The 24,456-nt window shown below is 34.2% G+C and overlaps 3 protein-coding genes across 11 annotated transcripts in view; all 3 read left to right on the top strand.

Annotated features, from left to right (window-relative positions):
- The window catches only part of RhoGAP19D (Rho GTPase activating protein at 19D), a 39,990-nt gene extending 32,282 nt beyond the window's left edge, over positions 1-7,708 (top strand). For 5 of the 9 annotated variants that reach the window (XM_018508259.1, XM_018508261.1, XM_018508256.1 and 2 more), the window contains 4 exons: positions 463-523; positions 2,653-2,975; positions 5,210-5,454; positions 6,137-7,708. In XM_018508259.1, coding sequence (XP_018363761.1) covers positions 463-523; positions 2,653-2,975; positions 5,210-5,454; positions 6,137-7,117 — 1,610 coding nt within the window. In that variant the 3' untranslated portion in view covers positions 7,118-7,708. Of the gene's footprint in view, positions 1-462; positions 524-2,652; positions 2,976-5,209; positions 5,455-6,136 lie in introns of those variants that run through there. The other 4 variants (XM_018508264.1, XM_018508263.1, XM_018508262.1 and 1 more) reach the window with 3 other exon arrangements.
- Positions 7,709-12,042: 4,334 nt separating this feature from the next.
- Positions 12,043-19,417, top strand: LOC108761634 (mutS protein homolog 4). The gene is made up of 16 exons (XM_018508249.1): positions 12,043-12,047; positions 12,338-12,411; positions 12,483-12,631; positions 12,779-12,972; positions 13,490-13,611; positions 13,691-13,908; positions 14,607-14,801; positions 14,888-15,074; positions 15,163-15,302; positions 15,366-15,469; positions 16,251-16,470; positions 16,547-16,648; positions 16,920-17,033; positions 17,458-17,666; positions 18,283-18,478; positions 18,548-19,417. The coding sequence occupies exons 1-16, from the start codon at positions 12,043-12,045 to the stop codon at positions 19,415-19,417; spliced, it is 3,099 nt and encodes a 1,032-aa protein (XP_018363751.1).
- A 1,020-nt stretch (positions 19,418-20,437) lies between these two features.
- LOC108761660 (uncharacterized) lies at positions 20,438-21,988 on the top strand. The gene is made up of 2 exons (XM_018508313.1): positions 20,438-20,886; positions 21,782-21,988. Exons 1-2 carry the CDS (start codon positions 20,667-20,669, stop codon positions 21,916-21,918), a joined length of 357 nt encoding a protein of 118 aa, XP_018363815.1. The 5' UTR covers positions 20,438-20,666; the 3' UTR covers positions 21,919-21,988.
- The last annotated feature ends 2,468 nt before the right edge of the window (positions 21,989-24,456 follow it).

Genomic DNA, 24,456 nt, shown 5'->3' with positions numbered 1-24,456 from the left:
CATATAAACGCTGATAATCGTGGGGGGGAGCCATAAAAAGTCCATATATATATATATGTATATATAGTGTATTATATGTTATATGTATAAATAGGGCTGCACAAGAAAAGTAGCGATACATAATCAAAAAAATAATTCCATCGCTATTTCTGCAGCATTTCATCTATATATTAATTTCATTCGCATATATATTGATTCTTAAAAAAACATAACGCGAAAGTTAAAGCTGCGAGTTTTATAACGAGTATAGTAACGTATTCATTGTATAGGAAAGAATGTAGGTACATCATTGCTTGTCTCTTTTCATTTCTCCGCGGATATATATTCGACTCCCATTTCTTAAATCCGTGTATAATTAGGACGCGTATTTTCTATCTCGTAATATATATCTGTCTCTATTCATATTCTCTTTTATATCTTTTTTCTCTGTATAATATCGCTTCTGACGATCGGTGAGTGTAGCAGGATCTTGTTTTCTGCAGTGGACACAGAAGATACTCACTATTAACAAAAAGCTTTCTAGGTACATTCTCTCTTCTTATTTGCTTTAAACGATTTTTATCAATTATACGATTATAAAGTGTATGTTACAAGTTATCACGGAAATCTTTCGATTCTCTTACGTTGCGTTCGCCATTATTATCGCGCGAACACAGTTCGGAGCGTAGCAACTTATTTCGCATATTCTTTAGTACGAACACATGTTCACGATACACGAGGCTTCTTGTAACGAAAACAGATCTTTAATTTTAGAAAATACTTATCTTAGTATTTTCGCGACCGAGCGCAAGGAGGATCGGCCACAGAAAGAGCGCTGGATAAAAAAAGAAGAAGGAACAATACCCACGCGATACATTTCGTCCGAAGGACGTCGCGTGGACGTCATGATAGCTTGCACGTCATACAGATACCGTGACATGTGATATGTCTTTCGGATGGGGTGTACTGTGTGTATACATATAGTCTCTGACTTATTATTAGACAGATTTTTTGATAGGTTTATCATGAATAATCGATTTTCTTTTTACATATTTAAAGTAAGGTTTTCTCATTTGTTTCTCAATTAATAAAAATATAGTTTTGTTAGTAATCATCCAATATTTATTTATTTTTAATAAAAAGATATATAACGTATATGTTTTTTAACTATTTTATTAAGTCATTAGCAACTGTTAAAATCTTGAGAGATTGTAATAATATATAATTAAATTAAATCTTATACTGACAAATAAAAAATAAACAAATAAAACATAATTTTTATAATAGAAACGGAAGACATGAGTTTTTTTCTGTCTCTTTTACAACTGTAAAGAGTTCATACTTTTTTATATATACATTGTAAACGACGAGTGAATTAAAATATCCATTTTATATAGACAACTATTTTCTTTACATATTTCAATCGGTTACAACAATGATGATAAATCTGATTTTTAAAAAACAATAAATTGTAAAAATTTTTTTTTTTTTTTTTTTTCAGAGTTATACGTCGCGCCTGTTGGCCGATCCTCTATTTATACGCTGTTGTCATGTGCTGCATGCCACTCTTTGGCTTTCGGCGTTGAGAAAAAAAAAACAGATTTATTTCACACTGGCTGCTTCTGCGATCTTCAGCGACTTTTTCTCATAGATGTATAGTCGGCATTGCAAGGACTGAGACATCTTTTTATCTTATTTTCATACTCGACATCTAACAGGAGAAAGAAAATACTCCTGTTGGATATCGTTGCGACAATAATTAAAAAGAAAGTATATTTTGAACCCTTCTAACGCCGGCTATGCAAATTGTCGGATAAATAGTTTCTCTTGGCATGCATGTCCTTGGAGGATCTATTGTAAGCGCTTCGAATGATTCTTCAACCGTTGCTTGCCTTCACAATGATAACTTTCTTAGAAAAGTCACACTTTACGTCTCGATCACGAGCAATTTCTTAACGATACAGTTTGAAGGCGTTTTCTCACACGTGATCATCGTAAGCGATAAGTTTTGATGGGGCGGCTGTTTTGACTGTTAGTAAAAGTAATCTAGTCTCGCACCTTCCCATCACACACGTGCGCATCTCTGAATTACACACTTATCTTACTGCTCGTCTGCCTGCCTAATTATGTCGTTAACGACTGCCTCTGCCGATTGATTGTGCTCTTAATTATAAACTGATTATCTGCCCGTCTCAGTCTACGTCTTTGCGATCAGACACGCCCGAAAAAAATATGATTTCATAGTTGGCGTATTCCTTCGAAGATCCATGGGCTTTAAAAGGAACGAGGACTAAATCCGTCGACCACGGCTGAGAAATGGCTAAATTCAATTTTCCTCGCTCTTTATTTCCGCGCTTTTCTCTCTTTTTATTATTATTTTTTTCTTCCTCTTCGCTAAGCTCAGTGTTTAGTCTCTCCGTCGTGCAAGGCATTTATTTCCGTTTTTTTGAGCGGATCTCAAAAAGATAAGATCTAACGCGGTGCCAATCGGCTCGTGAGGAATACACCTCGGATAAGAGTAACAGCTCGGATAGAAAACCATAAAGACATACGGTGAGTCCAGACGCAAAGGAGGAAGACGAGAGGAAGAAATTTGTGCTCTGCCGCGCCGGCCATCACGAATTATATGATGAGTGCGAATGACGAAACGAAATGGTTGAATACCACGTATAGGCATACAGCAAGCCCGGGTTTTTGGTGGTACATATCGTCCCACCTGTACGGTACCGCAGGTGCCGGTAGCGCCGCCCCGAAGACACCGACCCAGTCGCCAATGTCAATGCCAGTGCCGGTCGCAGCGGTTCCAATGCCAATGCCCATGCCCATGCCCGTGCCCGTGTCAGTACCATCAGCAGGAGCAACAGCAACAGCAACAGCAGCCGCAGCAGCAGCAGCATCATCGCTGGCAACTGTTGTCGCGTCTGCAGCAGCTACCGCATCATCGGCGACCAACGAGCCCACCACCACCGCCAAGACTCTAAACCGATTCCTCCGAGGTAAATTACAGGTCCGCTCTGCCAGACCAGAGAGTCTGGAAATCAGCCGCATCCAGCATCCGAGATGTCCAACGAGCTGACAGCTGGCTCACCCGAATGGCTTTGACACACTATTTTCAGTTTTACATACATTACTAAGCACGCGTTCATACACGCAGACATATACATACATACACATTGTTATTTGTGTAATACTTTTCCTACGACTAACTGTCTATTATACATCCGTGCCACGTCCATTTCTCTCGTTCATGCTATCCACCCATTCTCGTTCGCGTTCATCTCTCGTTGCGCCCAATGTGATAAATTCGTTGTAAACTTCGTCAGTATCTGCAACTACTATCGAGAAGAATGTCAACGAGTCTCATGGCTTTTACGCGCGCAATAACGCTGGAGACTGTTCCCTCGTTTTTTTTTCTTTATTTTAACTCGCTAGACAGGAACTACCTTGTCTCGCTGGTGAGCAGGAGTTGCGCTCGACGAAACCTGCAATGTCGTTTCCTCGTGCTATTTTATTTTTACCGTTTGTGCTGTTCGGATGTTTGAGCGTATGATTATGAATGGATTCTATAACATGTACGGCGTCACTAATTGCAAAAATGTAACACGTTATTTAAAATGGAAAGTATTTTACGCAAATATATATCGAATCTCGCTCTAAAAAAAGCGATAATGAATTTGGCGATTTTAGCGGATGTCGTTTCAGTTTTTGATAAGTATTTGTTTAAGTATTTTTTTGTTAAGTACACTTGGGAAGGACAACTTTGCTAAAGTAAAAAATGTAACTAGATACAAATCTGAAAATAATTATGTTGGATGCTCAAGTTGTTAGAATGTTTTTTTGCAGTCTTGCTGATCATGCTTTAGCGTCCTACATAATTTTCTAATTACTTTAATGGTCCAACATAATTTTCAGATCTGTCTTTAGTGACAAAAATTTTCATAATATTTCATATTATTTTTAGAAAAGTTTATCTGTTTTTAATTTGTGAAGATTTTCGAAAAAAATTTAAACTTTAGATTTTATATAAGTTTCTTTTTCAGAAATTATAGAATGAAACATTTTTTTTATTTTAGAATATTTCAAAATTTACATATAGCAGGCCTGGGCAAAATACGTCATTAAAATATTTGGAATACAAAATACTTCCAAATTTTTTATTTCAAATATAAAATACATTGAATAATCTTTTACTTGAAATACAAGATACAAATTACGTTTCAAATACAAGTATTTAAAATATGCTCAGCCCTAATATATAGAAAGAATTCTAGAAAAGATTTAGACTTTTTTAGCACTTCTGAAAAGTATTTTAATTCGTATAAGAAATCTCAGAACTTTCTAAAAAAGTAAGAAATTATAAGCAGAAATTATAAGTAGAAAAGTAGAAATTCTGAAAAATACTAAAATTTACATTAAAATTCTAAAAAGTTATATATATAACTGTAAATTTTTAAATATTTTGGTCAAGTCGTTCTTTTTGTGTATATTTTATATAATTTTGAGCTTCTTAGCAATACCGTTCATATATTGTTTTTAAATACTTTTATGTACGTCGCGTATCTCCCGTCTTTTCTTTTATATTACTTGACGACGCCCTTTATGAAAGTTGCAATTTACAAACATTTACTTACTATATCTATGTACATATCTTTCTCTACATATACTATGTACATATCTTTCTCATCCTGTGTTTTCAATTGTTTAAAGACATTTTCTTCATCATTTTCATGCTTTAGCACGAAAAAAAGAAAAGGCGTTGATGATGCTAATTAATTATGTTATTATTGCAATGTATACAGCTATCGAAACAACGATTATTTTATTAATAACAGCAATAATAACCGAGTGATATGAGAATGCTGATAAGAAATTGAAAATGATAATTTATTATTAATCAATTCTTTTGTAACAATTTTGCGTTTACTATCGACGGTGTTTCGATGCTGCCATTGTTATTGTTTATATTATTTCTATTGCAGTTTTTTTTTTCGCAGCAATTTTGTTTCCGCAGGAATGCACTCACGCAAGTGTTCACCAGTTGCGCGATAAACGAAGCGCATATACACTTACTGGTATTCACCCTGTTTAGCGATTGTTTCACGATTATGTCCGTTACAATAACGACCAAGTAATAACCAATTCGGTGCTTTGAGTGTTTTTTTGGCGTATGAGTTCGCGCCGCGTCAAGCCTCACATATTCCGCGCGATTAACACAGATCTCCTATTACAGGTAGCGATCTTCTAACGAGCCTCACGACTACGTTCGATCGCAAGTGGAGGTCTCTCGTCAATCAGTCATCTAATCAAACGCAGCTTCCTCCAGAACCCCCAGCCTGCAACAAGGACGACATTACGGAGCATCCGATACAGAAGTCGAGCACGTCCTTGAGATTCAAATATCCGTCTGCCGAAGCTTATCGTGACCCGAGTCTTCATAAATCGCTCGACAAGAGCCACCTCTCCCGCTCGAAGGATGTAAGTATGCGATATTGCGCGTTGTAAAGCTTCCGAAGCTATCATTGTCGTCAAAACGAATGGACTGACTATCTCAAATAACAAACTATCGTCTAGATTTTAGCAAAAGCGAGAACGTAACTCCAAAAGAATGCAACGATGTATACGCAAATACGTGATTATATTCTAATGTATAATAAGTCAAACAATATCACACATTTTGCTTAACATTTTAACTGCTATGTGTATCTAGTTAGACTGCCGCATGTATCAGTTTAAATACACACACATTTGCTACTTACTATCCCTGTGCCATGTTGGGGAATTTTCCCCTAAATTTGGAGGTTTTTTCATCCAAGGATTTTTTTGGGGGGTATTAAAAGTTTAGAAGAATTGTTGGGGGACTTTTTGGGAAGAAAATATTCAAATTGTGGCTAAAATATTGAGAAAATAGAAACAAGTTACATTAAAAAGTAACAAATTACGAATTTTTTTCAGTAATAAATGACTTTTCCAACCTGTTATAAGTAACTATTGATTGTGCCAACTGTGATGTTATATTATTATAAAAAATTCGCAACGTTATTATCAAATTGTTATTATAATATAGTAACTAAATAACGGCAGTTACAGTAACTAGTTACTTCCATCCCTTATAGTTATTATTTATCATTATCATCAGTTTCCATTTCGTTTACTACAGGACGCTCCTGAAAAGGACACCGACTCAACGGTAGCCGATGACATGCCGCATCCTTTGGAATCCGTCACGCCGAACAACGACCGCGGCGCGAACGACAAGCAGAGACTGGAAACGAAATCTACGACAAATCACACAACGGAAAACGAGGATCAAAAAGATGTGGACGAGGGGGACGATCGTCTGCGTGTGGGAAACCCGAAACGATACGAACTGGCGAACGAAAAGAATCTTCAGGAAAGTAAATCGGAGAACAACGACGTTAGTGCAAAGGTGGAGGATAACAGCAGGAGTCATCATTACGAGAATGGAGATTCCAGTTACTCCAACAAACTGAAAAAATTTGAAAGCTTGACGAATTGTCAGGCGAGGTCTCGCCTAAAACGGTCGGAGTCTCTGAATAAGAGGACATGCGAGAACACTACATCGCGATTAAAAAGATCGGAAAGCTTAAATAAACACTCAACCGAGAGACTATCACCGCTCAAACGATCCGAAAGTTTAAACAAACACTCCGATAGATCGGAGTCGCCGGGCAGTAAATTAAAACGCTCGGAATCGCTGACGAAGACTGAAAAGACCGAATGCAACATCAGCAAACGGCGACAATCGGTGCGAAAAGAGAGCGCCACGAAATTAAAGCGGAAGAACGGGATGTCGGAACGATCGATCAAACGAAGGCACACTGTCGGTAGCACCAAAGACTTTGACAAGGTGCATTGGCTCGATAATAAACTGCAATCGGAAGCCGAGAGAGTCATTAGAAGCGACTACAGACCGAAGAAGAGCCAGCTCAGAACCAGCTCCCCCGATCTTAGCACCAATCGAATTGGCATGGCTGACACGAGCTTTCTGATCGAGGTGAGCTTTCGTGGGCCCAGTAACGTCGTCTTCAACGTAACCAACGCCGCTCGGCCGCAGTCATTGCCGGACGCGAGTCTCGCGTCCAAGGTTTTCAAGGTGCCCCTCGAGAGTCACGTATAATATACACTCGAATAAGTCATTCGATATATTTCTATTCACCTCTGAATAATACGTGCACACAGTGCTGTTGTCATATCTATATCTACCTGCCATCATTTTTAATATTTCTACCGGTTTATATTATATATAAACGGAATTATATCAGATTTTTATATACTCCATAATAATTGGATCGCATTTTTGTTCGTCGGAAACGCTGACATTCATTAATCGCCAGTGTGCCAAAAATCTATCATTCTATAAATCATTTCTCGTTAATCGTTAGTCGAATGATAATATCGAAAATTCATTATGACGGCTAGATGGATTAGATAAAGGAGAAGATATTTATCTCCACGTTTTCTGCACTACAATGTTTTAATCTTTAATTGAGTTTAATGTTTAACATGAAATCGTTCGAAATGATCGAAAATCGTTCTGGTTTATCGAGCCAGAAACTATTAGATTCTTTCTCTTTAAAGAAAAAAATAAACACATTTTACTGATCTGCGGATAGCAAAAATGGGGCTAATCTGCATTGAGGCAACGTAAGAAAGTTATTTAGTGATTATATATTGCATGTGGTATCTGCATTGTGTCAATTTTATATATATAAATATATAGGTAAATATAAATACTTATATGTATACACATTATCTTTTATTTGTGAATTGTGATTGTGACATTTTTTTGTACATACGATGTATAATGCGAGCTGATTCGATTAAGCATTAACTATAGTAAGGTGACTATATATATTTTACGTCTTTAAATTTATATTTTAATAATCACTTAATAATCATATTGCAGATGTTCTATATGCATGCGAAACTAGCTCGATCCTCGTGTGCGGATTATTGGCTATACGCGAGAATGCACTATTTTTAACGCAGATATGACAAAGGTGATCATTAGGATAAAAATAATGACCGTGCATGCGTTTTGTAGGCTTATAATTGCCGAGTTCCCACGACATGTAGTCGCGAACGATCGGTACACTTGAAAGTTCTTTAAAAAGTAGCATCTATAGTGTTAAGAAACTTTTTTTACGTAAGTTCTCCGATGAAAAGTCTACAATGTGATAAAAACTTAATTGATCGCGCGCCTGTACGCGTCGATGTACGTACACATATCGTTACGCGTACTACGGTTGTGTTGCGTGCATACAGAGATTTACATGAGCGCGTGAAAAACCTATTTTCTATGTGCATTGTGATCGATATTAACGATCAGTCCTGTACTCTGCTGCTGTTGCGTCATTGTAAATTTTATCGTACAGTAAAAGGCAAGGCGCGAACGGTGCCGTCAATTATAATATACATTCGGTGCCTCGCACAATGCGAAATCTGTCCGTTTTAAGATAAATGACGATAAGAATTCCTTATACGAATCTGTTAGGATCTCGATTGTTTTCCTAGATCGGCCAGATTTTCCATTATGCCCCGTTACGAGGATGACACGTTAATCGGTGCAACACGTATGTGTATTGCTTATATCGCTGTAAGATAGTTTACTCAATATCTCAGATGCTTGGGTCTCTTGTGTGGATCGTTAGTGTTGCATTATTTGTACCCCGAGAACTATATACTATGCAAAACTTTTTGCCTTTATCTTACCTTTGTAATTTGCGTTTAGCGCGCCGCGTCGTATTGCATCCAAGCTATCGATAAGCGAATATCAAACGAGAAATCCATTCGTTCAATTGTGCCGCGATTGTGGCTGGTGTCGCGCCCGGAATTTCGACACGAAAAAAATGTATTAACAGCATTATAATTAACAGCAGTCTAATTGAATAGTCTTATCGAATCGTGATGTCATAAGCGAAAAATGTTCGCTTATGACACAATTCTCGCTTATGACGTCAAAATTCAATATGGCTAAGATGAGTACTCTCCAAGAGTTTTAATAAAACATATAATATATTTTATTAAAACATGATGTGTGTTTTATTATTATAATTGAATTGACATAATTATCTTCAACTAGTTAGTTATGCTGTTAATAAATCTTTTTTCATGTTCGATATCTGCGAATTATAGAGAAGTCTGTATACGCGACATATTAATCGCGACTAATTTTAGCCTTAATATAAATGTAGAATTCATTCGGGATCGGCGCAATATGTTCTACGTTAAGTTTATATGTTAGAAGATTTTTAATCTGTAAATACGTACAGCTAAATTTTTTTTTTTGCAAACCACCGTACATCACGTGTTATCTCTTCGTCTGTCCGGAGCGAGGCGTTTAAACAACTTTACGTAATACCAGTTACTGTCGCGTGAATTGAGAAATCCGAAACGTAAAGTAGCCGAAGACAATCGATTTGATTATGCATGTAAATACAAATGTAACTAAATTTTAAGAGATGACGATTAAAAGAGCGATAATTTATTTCGAGAGGGATATAATGATTGTGATCGTGTTATTTATTATTAACCCAAGTGGATAATATGATGTTCATCGCAAATTCTTGAAAGAACACGAAATTGTAAATAAATATATTACTATGAGATTGAGAGATAGCTTTCAAGTGTTTTGCATCCTTGTCGTCTTCTATATAATTTAAGTCAATTATATTATCTCTCTAACGCTCAACATTTTTTGTATTTGAAAAAAGTTGCATATCTATAGTTGAAGAAGTTGCATATAAATATGCAATTGCAAATATTGATTTTGAGATATGAATAATTAATAATTAATTTAAATTTTTTTAACATTCTATTATAAAAAATGATTTATTTATAACTTTGAAGTAATAATGGATGATGGTATACAACATTGTACACGTATATAAATCATTGTTATAACTTCAGCTATAAAAACTATGTTGGCATGTAACATTTTTAATATGAAAGTTGGCAAAACAGTTTAAAGTTAAACAACGATATATACTACATTTTGAACATTTTATTTTAGAAACACACGCCTTGATATTTTGCTTCGTTTCTTCTTGTTGGAAAAAATTAATTTTTTTTTAAACCGCTATAAACAGACTTTTTAATTATGAAAGAATAGTATGCAAATATATTACTTAGTTATGTTGAAAAAATTAATACTTATAAAAAATATAGACATATGAATATAGACACACATAAGAATTCAAATAAATAACATGGCGTCATAGGAGGTTAAACCAGGTTAAACTTCAAGCGATATTTCGAAGGATTTGATTGGCTGGATTTATCACACGATGAGAAGATAAATTTAGGCGATTCTCGAAAGAATAAGCGACGAAAGAATGTTGTTTTTTGCAGCTGAATTTTTTCGAGATTTTTGAGTTTAATACAGTGCTACTACAAAGAACAGATCTATTTAAATTTATACGGCAAGCTGCAAGATCTTTAAGATATTCTATAGAACCAGTTCGCCTCCTCGCTGAACAAAATGAATGTGATACAGGCCGCTCCGCCGAGAGGACGGCGCGCTTATGCGAGAGGCAGAATCGTTTCAATATCGAATGCGCAACGCGCCACGAATATCTTTCCGAAATATCGTAAGTGGCTATATCACTAAAAACTTAACGTACATCTCATTTTCATAATTTACCGATTTACATTCAGAAAAATTAAGAGAGTATTCTTCTCGCTTTTAGTATTATTTTATAACTACTTTTTTAGGAAATTTTTTTTTAATATAACTCATAAATTTGAAATTTGTTACATTTATTCTTCGATATTTGAATATTTTTTACATGCCCATATAAATTTGTTAATAAATACTAAAAAAATCATTTATAATATTTGAAGAAATTTGTGAAGAACATTCAAATTTCGAAGAATAAATGTAACAAATTTCAAATTTGTAGCTGTTATATTAAAAAAAATTCCTAAAAGGTGATTATAAAATGGTATTAAAAGCGAGAATACCTTAATTAAATTAATACCTCTTTGAATTGAATTAATTTACTTAATATAAATAAGTGAAAAAGGTTTTATTCAGTCAAGCCGGAGCTTAATATTTTTTTCGTAAATTTATATACATTTTCCATCCAGTTCAATTAAGACAAAGTATAATTCAATTAAGATAAAATTTCAACAAAATTTCTAACGATTATCGTTACGCGAATCCATATGCTTCATTTCTAAAGCTCAATTGATCGAGGTCGATTGCGGTTTGCGTCTGTGATACTTATCACAATTTTTCGTCAGTTTTTAAATATCAATACATTTTCAACTTTTAACCTGGCTGCGTTCTCCATTCCGCCGTTCGAAACTCGGTTTTTCATGGATGTACTATTTCTACGGACGTAGAATTCAACTCGGGTTTTCTGAGACCACCGAATTCTGGACCCGCAAATTCCAATGCAAAGACGCCAAGGCATAATCGCAGAGAAAACTGCGTCTCTACATCGTCCTATTTGCCGACCACTTCTCACCGTAGTGTAGGGTGAGCTATAAGTCTCGTGCCTATAAGTCTCTTTTTACAAAGAAGTTGATTCTACAATATTTGTCAAAAACGTGTGAAAACAAATATTTTTTTTTCTCTTGACGATTGATTTTTAACTTCTTGGTATTCTTATACACACATGAATATGATTGAAGATAAATAATTATCTAAAAACTAATAATTATTAAGAAAAGAAATGTGTTTTATTTTAATATGTTCAGTGACAAATATTATATAAAAATATTATATTTTATCTTGCTATTTCTAGACATTTTACATTATAATTGAAGAGTAGAAAAAATTATGATACAATTATAATAAACAGATATCATAATGTATTTGCCAATCAATATATCAAAACCGACATATTAAAACAAAACTTTTCTCTATTAATTATTGGCTTTTAGAGATAATTTCATTTTTATATTCTCACATAATAAAAATGTTTCGTATTTGTGTTAGAAACAGTCCATTCAAGTCCTAACATTTTGTGTTAAATTTTTTTAACATGTTCGAGTATTAATTTAATGTGATTATGTTATTTAAATAGTTTAGGACACATGAAGTGAGTTAAATTTAACATAAATTTTTCAACGGTGCCTAGTACCTACTACACGATAGAAGAATAAATCGATTTACGTAAAAAAGTTATATTTTTCATTAAAAAAGGTACATATCTACATTTTTTTTCTACAGAGTCATCCTTGTATCTATAAAAAAATAACACTATTTTTGCCCACACAACTCAGTTATCCGAGAGACATCCTAGGAACGTCCAGTTTATAAAATCACCTTGTATAATCCTATTTTCCTGGTATTTTTCATTGCAAAATATAATGTCTCGATATCTATTAGCTCGATTAATCCTACGACATCAGCTACGACGCCGTTCGGCACGTCCAGCAACGCGGAATCCTGCGTAGTGATTGGTGAGTGATAAAATGATAAATAATGCAAGTAACTTACTCTGCCTTGTTCACGGACGTCTTATTCATCATAGCGTTAACTGCCGGTCGAGGAGATGCCAGGAACGAAGTCGGTTTGGCAGCGATAGATCTTCAATACCCGTACTTGGTTCTCTGTCAGATCAGCGATTGTCAAACATATGTGAATACTCTGACGAAAATCAACGTTGTCGATCCGGTAGAAGTAAGCACGTTTGGATGAAGTTTTTTTAAAATAGAAGATAAATAAAAATTAAATGAATTAAAGGGATCATTAATCCGATAGAAGAAGTGATATTTCATGGAAGTTATATCCTCGTCATGCAATTTCTTCTTTTGTTATATTTTTAAGATACTGATGCCGGAAACGATGTGCGAACATCGCGGTCGTGGGAACAAACTGTACAGATCGATCAGAGAGAAATTTCATGCACTCAACATCACGCCGATTTCGCGAATACACTTCAACGAGTCCACCGGTATGGAACGCGTGCGAACTCTATGCGCCAGGGAATATTCAACCGTGGAGCTAATAGTAAAGCAAAAGTAACGCTATCAAGATTAATCCCAATTAACTCTACGTTACTCGTCCAGTTCTTTTTAACGCAATTACTCGCGCGCGTGAAATATTTTTGATATTTCAATTATGTCTTAAAATTTTCATCGTGCTCTTTGATGCTTCACAATTAAATAAAGATTAATAATACTTTATGCAGCCTTTATGAATAAAGTTAAATGCAAAATCATTTTTAATTGTAAACAAATTTGCGCTAAATATAATAATGTGCAGTATAAATAGTATTTATACATTAAGCGAATTTATAAGTATCCAGGAATATCCTGGACACTCCACGCGAGTAATAAAGAGTTAATTATAAAGCGCCGATTATGTCCGCTATTTATAATAAGTTCTTATATTTAAGATGGTCTTAAGTACAGTTTTAAAGACATATAAGCCAATCACAGAGCTGTATCAACATTTTAAGACATTACTTAAGATAGTCTTAGGATAACAATCAACTGATCGATGAATATCGGTCGCGGCTATTCGTTTCGATCGTAGGTATTACGCTTTAGCTGCTGCTGCGGCATTGCTGAAATATGTGGAGTTTATTCAACATATAGTTTATGCTCCGAAATCGATTAGGATAGAGTTTCAAGGATCGCCGAATACCACAATGATCGGTAAACTATTAGTTCGAATCCTAGTTTCGTACGAAAACGGTGGATATCGCGGGTGATAATTGCAATCGTCATTGTGCAGATGTAGAGAGTGCACAAAGTCTCGAACTGGTCGTCTCGCAGTCCAAGCAGTCCATCGTCAGTCTGCTGGGCACGATGAACCGCTGCTTGACCCCTATGGGCAGAAGGCTCCTGCGCGCTTCCATTCTTCAGCCTTCGTGCGACGAGTGTTTAATCGCCTATCGACAATCTTGCGTAGCGGAATTAGTGGCAAATCATTCTCTGTGCACCAGTCTTCAGGTTGTCGCATGTGGCTTACTTACAATTAGACTGACATTCGTAGGGCGGTATTCATAGTTCGTTCTTATTTTAGTTAATTTTGGTATCAATATTTAGTATATTTGTAGCTCTTTAACCATGCCGATTATACACATATTATAGCTATTTCAAGTACATTACTATTTTTTCTTTTACACATTTTTTAGTTGTTATTAATTATTAATTATCACGTAAATAATGAACGCATATTAAGAAAATATTTGCGAATGCATTTATTATATAAAGATATTTATCATCCATATCTTGATATTTTAATATATTAATATTTAAAATTATCAGAGTACAATTCAAAGTACAATATTTCATAGTCAGTAGAACTATAAACATTACATTATACGTTATAGCAGTATAAATAATAATTCTAAAAATAGAGTTCCTAGCCATAATTATTTTATCATGCAATTATAGCTATAAATATTACACATACATATTACATATACATACTTACACATTTCTCTCAGTATCTTAAGTACGATTTTGAGACGATATACAGTCATTTCTTTAACGGAATTAACTGGATGGAATTTTAAGATTTCCCACAATCAGGCTTAAAATGATCTTAAACAAGATTGGAATGAATACCATATGAATGTTATAATGATTTCAACTCTTTACATTTAAACTAACAATTTTACTGTATCTGTAACGTCTGTTCATAGCCGGTGGTACAACGCTTGTTCGGTACGGATCGTTTATTGATGTTGGCGATTAAACCTCTGCACGTCAACGACAGGCAAAATGCGGAACGAAATTTAAATTATGCGCTACTCTTAAAAAGCTGTCTGGACACCATTCCGGAATTGGAAGCGATTCTTGCAACCGGTGTTCATCCGTTCTTTATAAAAACACGAAAGGTTTATACTTTCTAATAATTATTATAATGTTATTTGTTAGTGATCCATTCACGTTGATCACGCGACCAATGGTTTCGTGCTTGCAGAACTTAGGAAACTCAGAATTCCAAGTTATGAAGGATAAAATTTTAACACTGATACATGCGGACGCGAGATTCGTGAAGGGATGCACTTCCTTGAGTATGCAGCGGTGTTTCGCTATAAAACCTGATATCAACGAGTTATTGGATGTCGCTCGTCAAATTTATTGCGAGTTGATCAGCAACATGAAAAGTATAAACACGTTACAACAATATATTTAAACCGTACGAAACCCTAAATGACGAAAATTATTCAAAATTTTGGACTCTATTTAAATTAGATATGGTGGAGCAGTTAGCTGTGAATCACAAGCTTCCATTATCCTTAGAATACAACGTAAATTTGGGTTACCATATAAATGTTGTCATACCACGAGGTTCAAACATGATAATCTCGAACTTACCGGCGGAATTTATTCAGGTAACTTATTGCTAATCAACATGGAACGAATAATAGCCTCTATTACTTTTCGCGATTATACAGGCACGAAAGAACAGGAGGTCCTTCACAATGACAACAACGGCGCTATTAACATTGAATAAACAATGCGAAAACGCTTGCGTGGAGATCTACATGATGAGTAACACGTAAGTTACTCTGCAAACGCTTATATCATTGTATTAACGCTTGTATATAGCGTACAAATTGAGAGAAAAGTTTTTGATATTTGTGTCTATGGCCGATATTCATAGGCCGTTTTTATTAAGATCATCTTCAAGTATATTTCTTAAGATGTTAATATGACTTTCTGATTGGTTCGTGACATCGTAAAACTGTAATTAATTAAGACAGTCTTAACTATAAGAATCGATTATAAATACTGATCTATATAATTACATGTTACCACTTTATTATATGATTATTGCTACTATAATGTTAATAACTATATGTATAGTTTTATTAACAAATATATACGTGTATGAAGTTACTACAAAAAATGATTACAAATTATAGTTATATTACTATTATCATAAAAAAAAGTTACAACTACTATAATTTAATTATAATTTAAAGTCAATTTTTGAAACAATCATATTTGATATGGTAACCTCTATAATTATATAATCACAAATACCAAAAGTTTTTCTCTCAGCACGATGATTTTATGATCCTTCACTATACATGACAGGTCGTTCATATCCTGAATTAATTTTCATTAGTTTTATAAATATACAAAAATTATTAAGTGATTCTTACGTATAACATCTTTAATATCTTTATAAAGTTGTATATTAAAAAAAGAAAAGGATAGAGCCAAGTACATACATTATTTAGCCAGATGCCCTTAGTATTTTAAAGAAAACGAATGCGATGGACACAAATGATCTAATTATGTGTACTAAGGGTTAATGAGACAATAATTCGTAGATTGTTGACCAATTTACTGGAGGACATTCGACAACACATCGGCTGCTTATTTCAATTAAGCGCTGATGTGGCGGAGTTGGATTTAATTTTATCATTGGCGCAAATCAGTTCTAATCCAGAATACGTGAGACCGTCATTTGGAACAAAATTAGAATTAATAAACTCGTTACACCCCATTATGGAATTATTTAACAGAGATCTTCCCGTGGCTAACGACGTGGTAAGTTGGACGTTAAACAACTTGTATATCTCGAGAAAACGTATGATATTTTCTTATTTTATGTTGAAACACGCAGAACGCTTCGATTACGCATAATTTCCACCTGATAACTGGACCGAATATGAGCGGCAAATCTACGTATTTAAAGCAGATCGTTCTACTTCAAATCATGGCGCAGGTAACACAAATGATGCATTTACTAATTTCCCTTCGCATTTATCTTGAATTATTACATTAATTACATAAAATATTCATTATTATGTAATATGTAATAAAATTAAAATACACTTCTGTAAAAGAATCATTCCATCTATAGCGTAATCAAGTAATGTATCTATATACCTAATATTCGATCAGATAGTATTTTTGCTTGACGAGAGCGTTTCGTAAAACTAGGTAATGAGCCGACATATCGGTATCTCGTACCCATTACTCGAATCTCATTGCAGATCGGTTCCTATGTACCGGCATCGAAAGCAACGTTCCGCGTTGCGGATCGCATACTTTGTAGGATTAGCTCTCGCGATGACGCCGAGCTCAATGCATCCGCCTACGTCCTCGAGGTGAGCAAGATATTTTATACTTTATATCAAAACATGTCAGAATAAAGTATAAAATATTTTGTAAATTATTTTAATTCTCGATATTTCCACCTCAATACTTATTTACGCAAACTAAATAGAAGAATCATTTATGCATGAAAATCGTATAATTCCATTAAAAAAATGGCATGAAAAATCGTTTTGTTCGAATATTAATTTTACCATTAGTCTCCCTTCAAACCAAACAACTTTTATTTTCGAAACATTTTTTATAAAAACCATTTCTCACTGAAGTGATCAAATACTATAACCATTCCTAACGTCACTCGACTTTAATCGTTTAACAAGAACCAGTACTTCTAATGCAAAACTGTTGACATCTAATTGTACCGATGATTTGCAGAGCGACGATTAAACGTAATTACTGATGATTTGATTGTTTCAGATGAAGGAGGCACAATACATCCTGCAATCCGTCACGCCCAAGTCTCTCGTCATACTTGACGAGCTCTGCAGGCATACTACAGTCGAGGAGGGTTCCGCCATCGCTTGGGCGATATGCGAGAAATTATCGCTGACGGCCGCGTTCACGTTCGCCGCGACGCACTTTTTACATCTTACCGCGCTGAGCAATATGTATCATAACGTAACATCGTATGTGGAAATCGTGCAGGAACATATTGTACATATATTGAGGGTGTCCCAGAATAACCACCAAATATTTCGTGTGCTGGTAGAGCGGACTAAACTGAGTCGAAAAGTCCTGTATCACATTTGCAATTTTCGTAATAGTTAACAGATATTAATTACTAAAAGTCGCCGAATATTGTACTTCAATAATTTTTTACTCAATTTTACTTGATTTTCTTATCACAGAGCTCTAAGAATTTTTGCAGAATTTTTTATCAACTATTTAGTTCTGCGTTTTCTTATATATATGTACTGGCAACTATTTTTACCAACATGAGAAAATGTGATACTAAAAAATTCTGAAAAAAATTCTTAGAACTCTATGAGAAGAAAATTAACAATTTTTGTCACTTGCTGTTTGTCAATAAAGTTGATAATACTTGATTAAAAAATTATTGAAAACTAATATTTAGCGATTTTTATTAATTAATATCTTGTTAACTATTGCGAAAATTGCAAAACGGTAAAGGATTCTTCGAGTCAGTTTAGTCCATTCTATCAGCACATGAAATATTTGGCGGTCATTCTGGGACACCCTGTATATTGATAGAAATAAGATATTTCTACCATTGTCTTTCAGCCATTGTTTCGAGACGAAAACTGCGGAGTCGGAAGAATCAAACGATCTGCATCTGATATATACTCACAAATTGAATCCCGGAAGAGGACCTACAGATCACTATGGGATCGCTCTAGCGGAAGTATCCTCTCTACCAAAATGCGTTACAATTAAAGCGCGAGAGTACGCGTCCCAACAATCCGTCAACATACAAAATGTGAGTCTGTAAATAAAATATAAATGTTCGTGAAATTACTGAACACACGTGAATATTGTACTTTTTTAGAATAATTTTCGATCCATCACGAGTTCTCCATCATGGGAGAAATCATGTTACAATGCGATCGTTCAGTTACGCGCATTATTGGAGAATAATCGTTTCACTTTCGCAAATATAATAAGTATCATGAAACAATTGGATCTAAGCAAGCAAACGAAAAGTGCGCAGCCAGCGCAAGTTCAAGTAAAATCCCTCAACGTCGTGCAGGAATGTAGAGAACAAGAGAAATGTGAAGAAGAAAAAAATCTTGTTGTTGCGTCGAATAATAATTTGACCAGGACAGAAGACGTCGTATTCTTGTTACCAGAACCGACGAATAAAGATGAACAAAAGGTGAATGAAAACAAAGTCCAAGATGAGCCGATGGAAATCGTCGAAAACGACAATCGAAAGGCAGAGTCGATACACGGCGTTATGCCAAATCAAAAGGCACTTTCATTGCCAGAGACAGTCGATAGAAGTCCATCGAGTGTTAATCCAGACCTTTCTTTGCCGAACGATCCGCGATTTTACGTTTGTACGTCGTTCGCGACGAGCACCCCGAAAACAACATTGCAACTTTGCGAAGCAAATCTAGGATCGAATTTTATTGCAAACTCATCGGTAGCGGTCTCTCCATTGAAATCCTTTAACTCCTCTCAATCGGTCCAATATCACGATTATTGCTTATCCGAGGAAGAATTTGACATCACTATACCGTCTCAATCAACCCCGAGCGATATAGCGAAGATGACCGCGCGGGCGAAAGAGGCGAAGATTTTTCGACAAATCGAGGGCGATGACTTTAACGAAGACAGTTTCTTCAGTGATACACAAACAACATTGAAATTGGACTTTTTCACGGATAATGATGACGTGGTGATGTTACCAATGTAAATAAATATGTTTTATCATATCGTTGCGTTGAAAAGTGACACAAATAAAAAATTTTCGAAATAATGAAAGGAATCAATTCTAAAGAATAGTATTATTATTAGTAGTATTATTTTTGTAGAAAAACTGATACTTAAAAAAAAATACGTATCAAAATTAATAGCTTTGCAGTAAAAATTTTATTTTTAAAATCTTGAATAGAACAATGTTTTAATCCTTCAATGAAACCGAGATCGGATATGACCCCACGGCTTCCTCAGTCAAATCGTTTTTGTCTTACTGCAATTATTGAAAGTTAGTAAAACTGTATTTTTTCATCTATAAATACAAAAAAGAAAAAGAAGTTTTATGTTATTATTTATTACTTTTTTTACCCATTTGTATATTGATGAAAAATGAACAAAATAAAGCTTTTGTTCATTTTTCATCTTTTGTCGAGTTGGATCCGATTTCCATCGTTCTAGATACGTTCTGCAAGTTCACCATATCGTTAAAAAGTGAATATGCAATTTCTATAACTTCATTTTTTTTCATGTTATATTTTCAAAATTCGAACATTCCCATACAGCAGAAATATCCCGAATTATTATACGAACATCCTACAGATATCTTTAGGCTATCTCTGTGATATAATTTAGACTTTTCTGGTGTATGTACTGCAATCCTATTATAGTGTACATTTTATTCCTTATCAGAGTTGAGACACTTGTCCATGTAAGCAATGTGTTGACAAATGTATCGTTTTTCCATAAAAATATACTACTTTTTAAGAATGATTTTTTTTTATTATTTAAAAAATGCTTATTTTTTATTCAATCTTCTATTAAAAATATGTTAATTTATTTGTACATGTTTTCTACAGGCATGATAAGGGAATAAATAAAACGAGACCGTCAATTAACTAATATCTTTATTACCGTTCATGCGGTAAAAATATTAATTAATTAACGGTCTCGTTTTATTTATTCCTTTATCATGCCCGTAGAAAACATGCCGCATGCATGCCGATTGCCGCCAAATTCACATTATCAAGCGACGAACATATGAGTGTGCGAGACGAAGACCTTCTCACAACGAAATTGACAGGTCCGTTTTTGAGGAGATACATATAAAAATTACAAAATCGAGTAGCTTCACGACGTAATGAAGACGAAAGGACGATAATGATCTTCAAACGATCGACAATTATTTTCAATATCGCAAAATCAAAGTATAAAGGTTAAACTACAGGGAACGAGACTTTCACGCGAGAATGTCTACTGACCTGCTATCAGAATCAGTGAACTTGTTTCTCGACGACTTCGAGACCAGTCTCTGCTTGCCCATTCTCGTGGTTATGGTGCTCTGCACCGCTCAATTCGTATTTAATCACGTCTTCGGTATCGGATACACGATCTATCAGAGCGTAAAGAAGCCGGAGACGGAGGAGGAAGAGGAGACGGATAAAACTAATATAATGGAAAAACTTAAAGGTCTAATGTCAAACATATATATTCTACGTGCCTCTCAAAATAGCATATAATATAATGGTCACATATTCAAAACCTACAAAGATAGACAAAATAATATGAAAAATATATACTATCTACTTGTTTTATTAATAGAAGTTGGCCTACCATTTATCATTAATACAAATTCTATCCTTGTTGGAATAGAGTCACACATGCTTAAAGTATATAGCAATTGCTACAGTGCAATATATTACATCATTCTTTCAGCAGAACATCTTCTAATAGTTTAAAAGCCTTAAAAAATATTAGAAGAAAAAAATATATTTTTGCTCTTCAAATGTATGAATAATATTTAAATTAGTCATTGGCCAGGAAAAATGTTTTGGAGAACAGAAAGGCAATTTTGAAGAATAGAATAAATAGAAAATTTCCTCTTCCAATATCATTTATTGCCTCAAATATCATTTATTACCTCCATCATTTATACATATAAGCAATTGAAAGATATTCTACTAAAAGAATAGTACAACATTCCATTGAAAACTATTCAAGCATTGAGTGGTTATTCCACAACAAGCATGTGTATGAAAATCAAATATGTAGGCCAATTTATTGATAAAATAAGTGATATAATAAACAGTTTATTTCTCCCAGGTGTTTATATCATTTTGTTTATCCCACTTTGTTTCTGGTTCGTTAAGTTCTCCTGAATATTTAACAATTCCATAAGAGTTATGTATTTCGCAAAACACATGAAAAGTTGATCGAAAAATATCTCATTTAAACGGCATTCTATTCCAAATAATTGTAACTTTAAGAGGTCAAAGTATTATCACTGTCACAATAATTCACAAAATTTTTATATAACGTAGGCGTTCATTGAGATTAACACAAATCTCTGTTCTAAATCCACCAGGAATGCTGACCACTCTAGGTATCGGAAAAAAACCCGATACAGTAACTACGACTCCAATTAGAAATCCATTGCTATCAGGTTACGATACTCAATCTCGTGAGGAGGAATGGGATTACTGTGAGGAGGATATTGAATGAGATAACAGAATGTTCCTGTATATGCCATTACAAGTACAATATAAAGCGTATAGTAAACAAATAAAAGTATCTTAAAGAATCTCTTTTTCTCATTTTTATCGCACAATTAATTTCAAACATTTACGTGGAAAATAGCTTGAGGATATAATAAGAGATACTCACTTTAAGATCCAACAATCGATTTGTTCACGATCATTAGCATTGATAAGATGAAACGATCAAACGTGGATTAGCCGATATTTTTATGCTGCGTATCTTTGCCTTCGATAAGCGTCGTCTAAGGTTCAAGTTTTAAAGCGCATGGTGGAACGTGGAAGTGGAGAAGAGGAGACTGGTCGAAGACACGAGACTGGGTCAAGGCTAACAGCTCGAAGCTCTGTTAGCTTCCACGTATATCGCAAATGAAGCTTAATTAAGTCCACTTAAAAGTAACGACCAAAAGCAAAAACTGTCGGGCTATTGTTCATCGGGGAACACTTTTGACAATTCGCTGTCTCAGTCTTGCTCTTCGGAAGAACTATCAGCGAGTTGAATCTTAGATTGATTGTTTCTACACATCGTAAAATGGAAAAAAAATACTATATAACGTACGCTGAACTATTTCCACATTCATTCATGCGACGTCTGAATTTTCTTAGACGATGCCAATCCGAGACGAGGCCAACGCCTAGCGATCTCGATGTTTTGCACCGCCGCGCCACGTGGCCTTGCAATTACACTCGGATATGCGAAAACGTCACGTGTGAAATATCACTCTGTTGTTGAAAAACGATTTGCTACGCGTTCGCGCACAATGTCCTCGAGAAATTGTGTTTACACGACCGGCAGATTATTATTATTGCCCACAGACACGATGTACATAGTAAACAATGAACTATGTATGTTCAGATAAATGTTTCGTTACATTATGCGTGTATGCATAAAATCACGTAGACTAATAATTCTTGGGATTCTTTCCAAGTCAAAGCACGCATATTATATTTGTACAACTGACTTTCTAACGGATCAAGGAAGGAGAACATTTGCCATTTTGCCAATAAGTCTTTTGACAATAATATGTTTTCTTAACATACTCCAAGATACTTTTCCGAGCAACTACAGACAATAGCGCGGAAATTAAAGAAAGCAACATTGTCGCGTAAAAATATTATAACTTTGACCAATTAGAAAAAGTTAACTAATTTAACGAAACAAAGTTCAATAATAAACGAACTTAAGCGCAAGAAGAATAAGAAGTGATAGGAAAAAATACTAAATATATATATATTACAATTTTTTTAAAAATATTACTATGTATCTCTTTGTATTTAATTTTAAAAAACGTATGTGCATAAACACACTACATAATTTTTTATCTCTTCTTTTTACATTATTTCTTATGCGTGCATAGTATTTTACGTTATTTATCTTATGTGTATATATATATATATATATATATAAAATAATATATCTATATATCTAAGTCTATAAAAAAAATATAAAATTCTACCTAGAGGAAATAACATGCATTCCGCTGCTTGACGCGCAATACTCGTATCGACAATCGAGTATTTCTTTCGAAGGACGCCTGCTTAAAACGTCCAATTGAACTAGATTAAAAATTCGATATAGTTCAATTGTTTTTTTAATTCGTAAATCAGGTTCTTATCTGATATATCTGATAAATTCTCTTTTCTTGTTCTTCTCTTTACATCGCATTGATAAAATGTAAGCAGTTTATCGATAAAAAAAACAATTCTTTCCTTGACTCATTGTCAGATTTCCGAAATGAAAACTTGGAATGAGAAACAGTTCTATTTGTATTACATATATTTTATGTGTCTTGAATGGAATTTTTTTGGCGAACAAGAAATATGTTTAAGCAAGAATTATTGATTGATCATACCATTAAAAAAATTTTTAAGGCTTGGCTATCTCGAGGCACCATATTAATCATATGATGTCAGAGGTGAGGAATGACATGTAACAAATTAATAAAATAATTGCTACGCAAAGCTTTATTTTTTAGTTTTCGCTTAAAAACATAACAATTTTGTAATCCTAAAACCAGTAAAATATGTGTCAAATTGAATCTGCCCGATATATCACATAGAAGTGTAAAATAATTCCTGAAATAATGATGTATTTTTCTCAATTGTCAAAATACCATTATTTATTAAGGAAGCATTTTGTTACTTTCTGGTCTAGTTTTCCTTACGATATTTTATTTTAAAATAAACCATCAGAAAAAAATTTTATTAACAAAATTGTAATAACATAAATAACTTTAATTATTTTTATGCGAAAATTAGTATATTTTACGTTAATATTATTGTTACCATTTTGTAATAACATTTTTTTAACGGTATTTTTTGTTAGTCTATAAAGTCCACTGGTACATCTTACGACTGTGCTTAAGACGGTCCTAAATATAAGATCCAACTATGAATATCACCCTTAGTATCCTGTATATATCCTTACATATTCTAGTCGATATACTGTACATACAACGATGATTGTTATATTACGACCTTTGACCTATATACATATATATATATA

The sequence above is a fragment of the Trachymyrmex cornetzi genome, unplaced genomic scaffold, assembly GCF_001594075.2.
Source record: "Trachymyrmex cornetzi isolate Tcor2-1 unplaced genomic scaffold, Tcor1.1 scaffold26, whole genome shotgun sequence".
In the NCBI taxonomy this organism is placed as follows: Eukaryota; Metazoa; Arthropoda; class Insecta; order Hymenoptera; family Formicidae; genus Trachymyrmex; species Trachymyrmex cornetzi.
The sequence above is the reverse complement of the archived record's forward strand: the minus strand, read 5'-3'. Positions and strand labels throughout refer to the sequence as shown.

Bases quoted from the DNA above. Each gene is read 5' to 3' on its own strand.
- LOC108761660 (XM_018508313.1), top strand. From the start codon at position 20,667: ATGTCTACTGACCTGCTATCAGAATCAGTGAACTTGTTTCTCGACGAC. The intron at 20,887-21,781 runs GTCTAATGTCAA...TAAATCCACCAG, and splicing joins TATAATGGAAAAACTTAAAG to GAATGCTGACCACTCTAGGT.
- LOC108761634 (XM_018508249.1), top strand. The intron at 12,632-12,778 runs GTAAGCACGTTT...TATATTTTTAAG, and splicing joins ACGTTGTCGATCCGGTAGAA to ATACTGATGCCGGAAACGAT. The intron at 16,649-16,919 runs GTAACACAAATG...ATCTCATTGCAG, and splicing joins TACTTCAAATCATGGCGCAG to ATCGGTTCCTATGTACCGGC.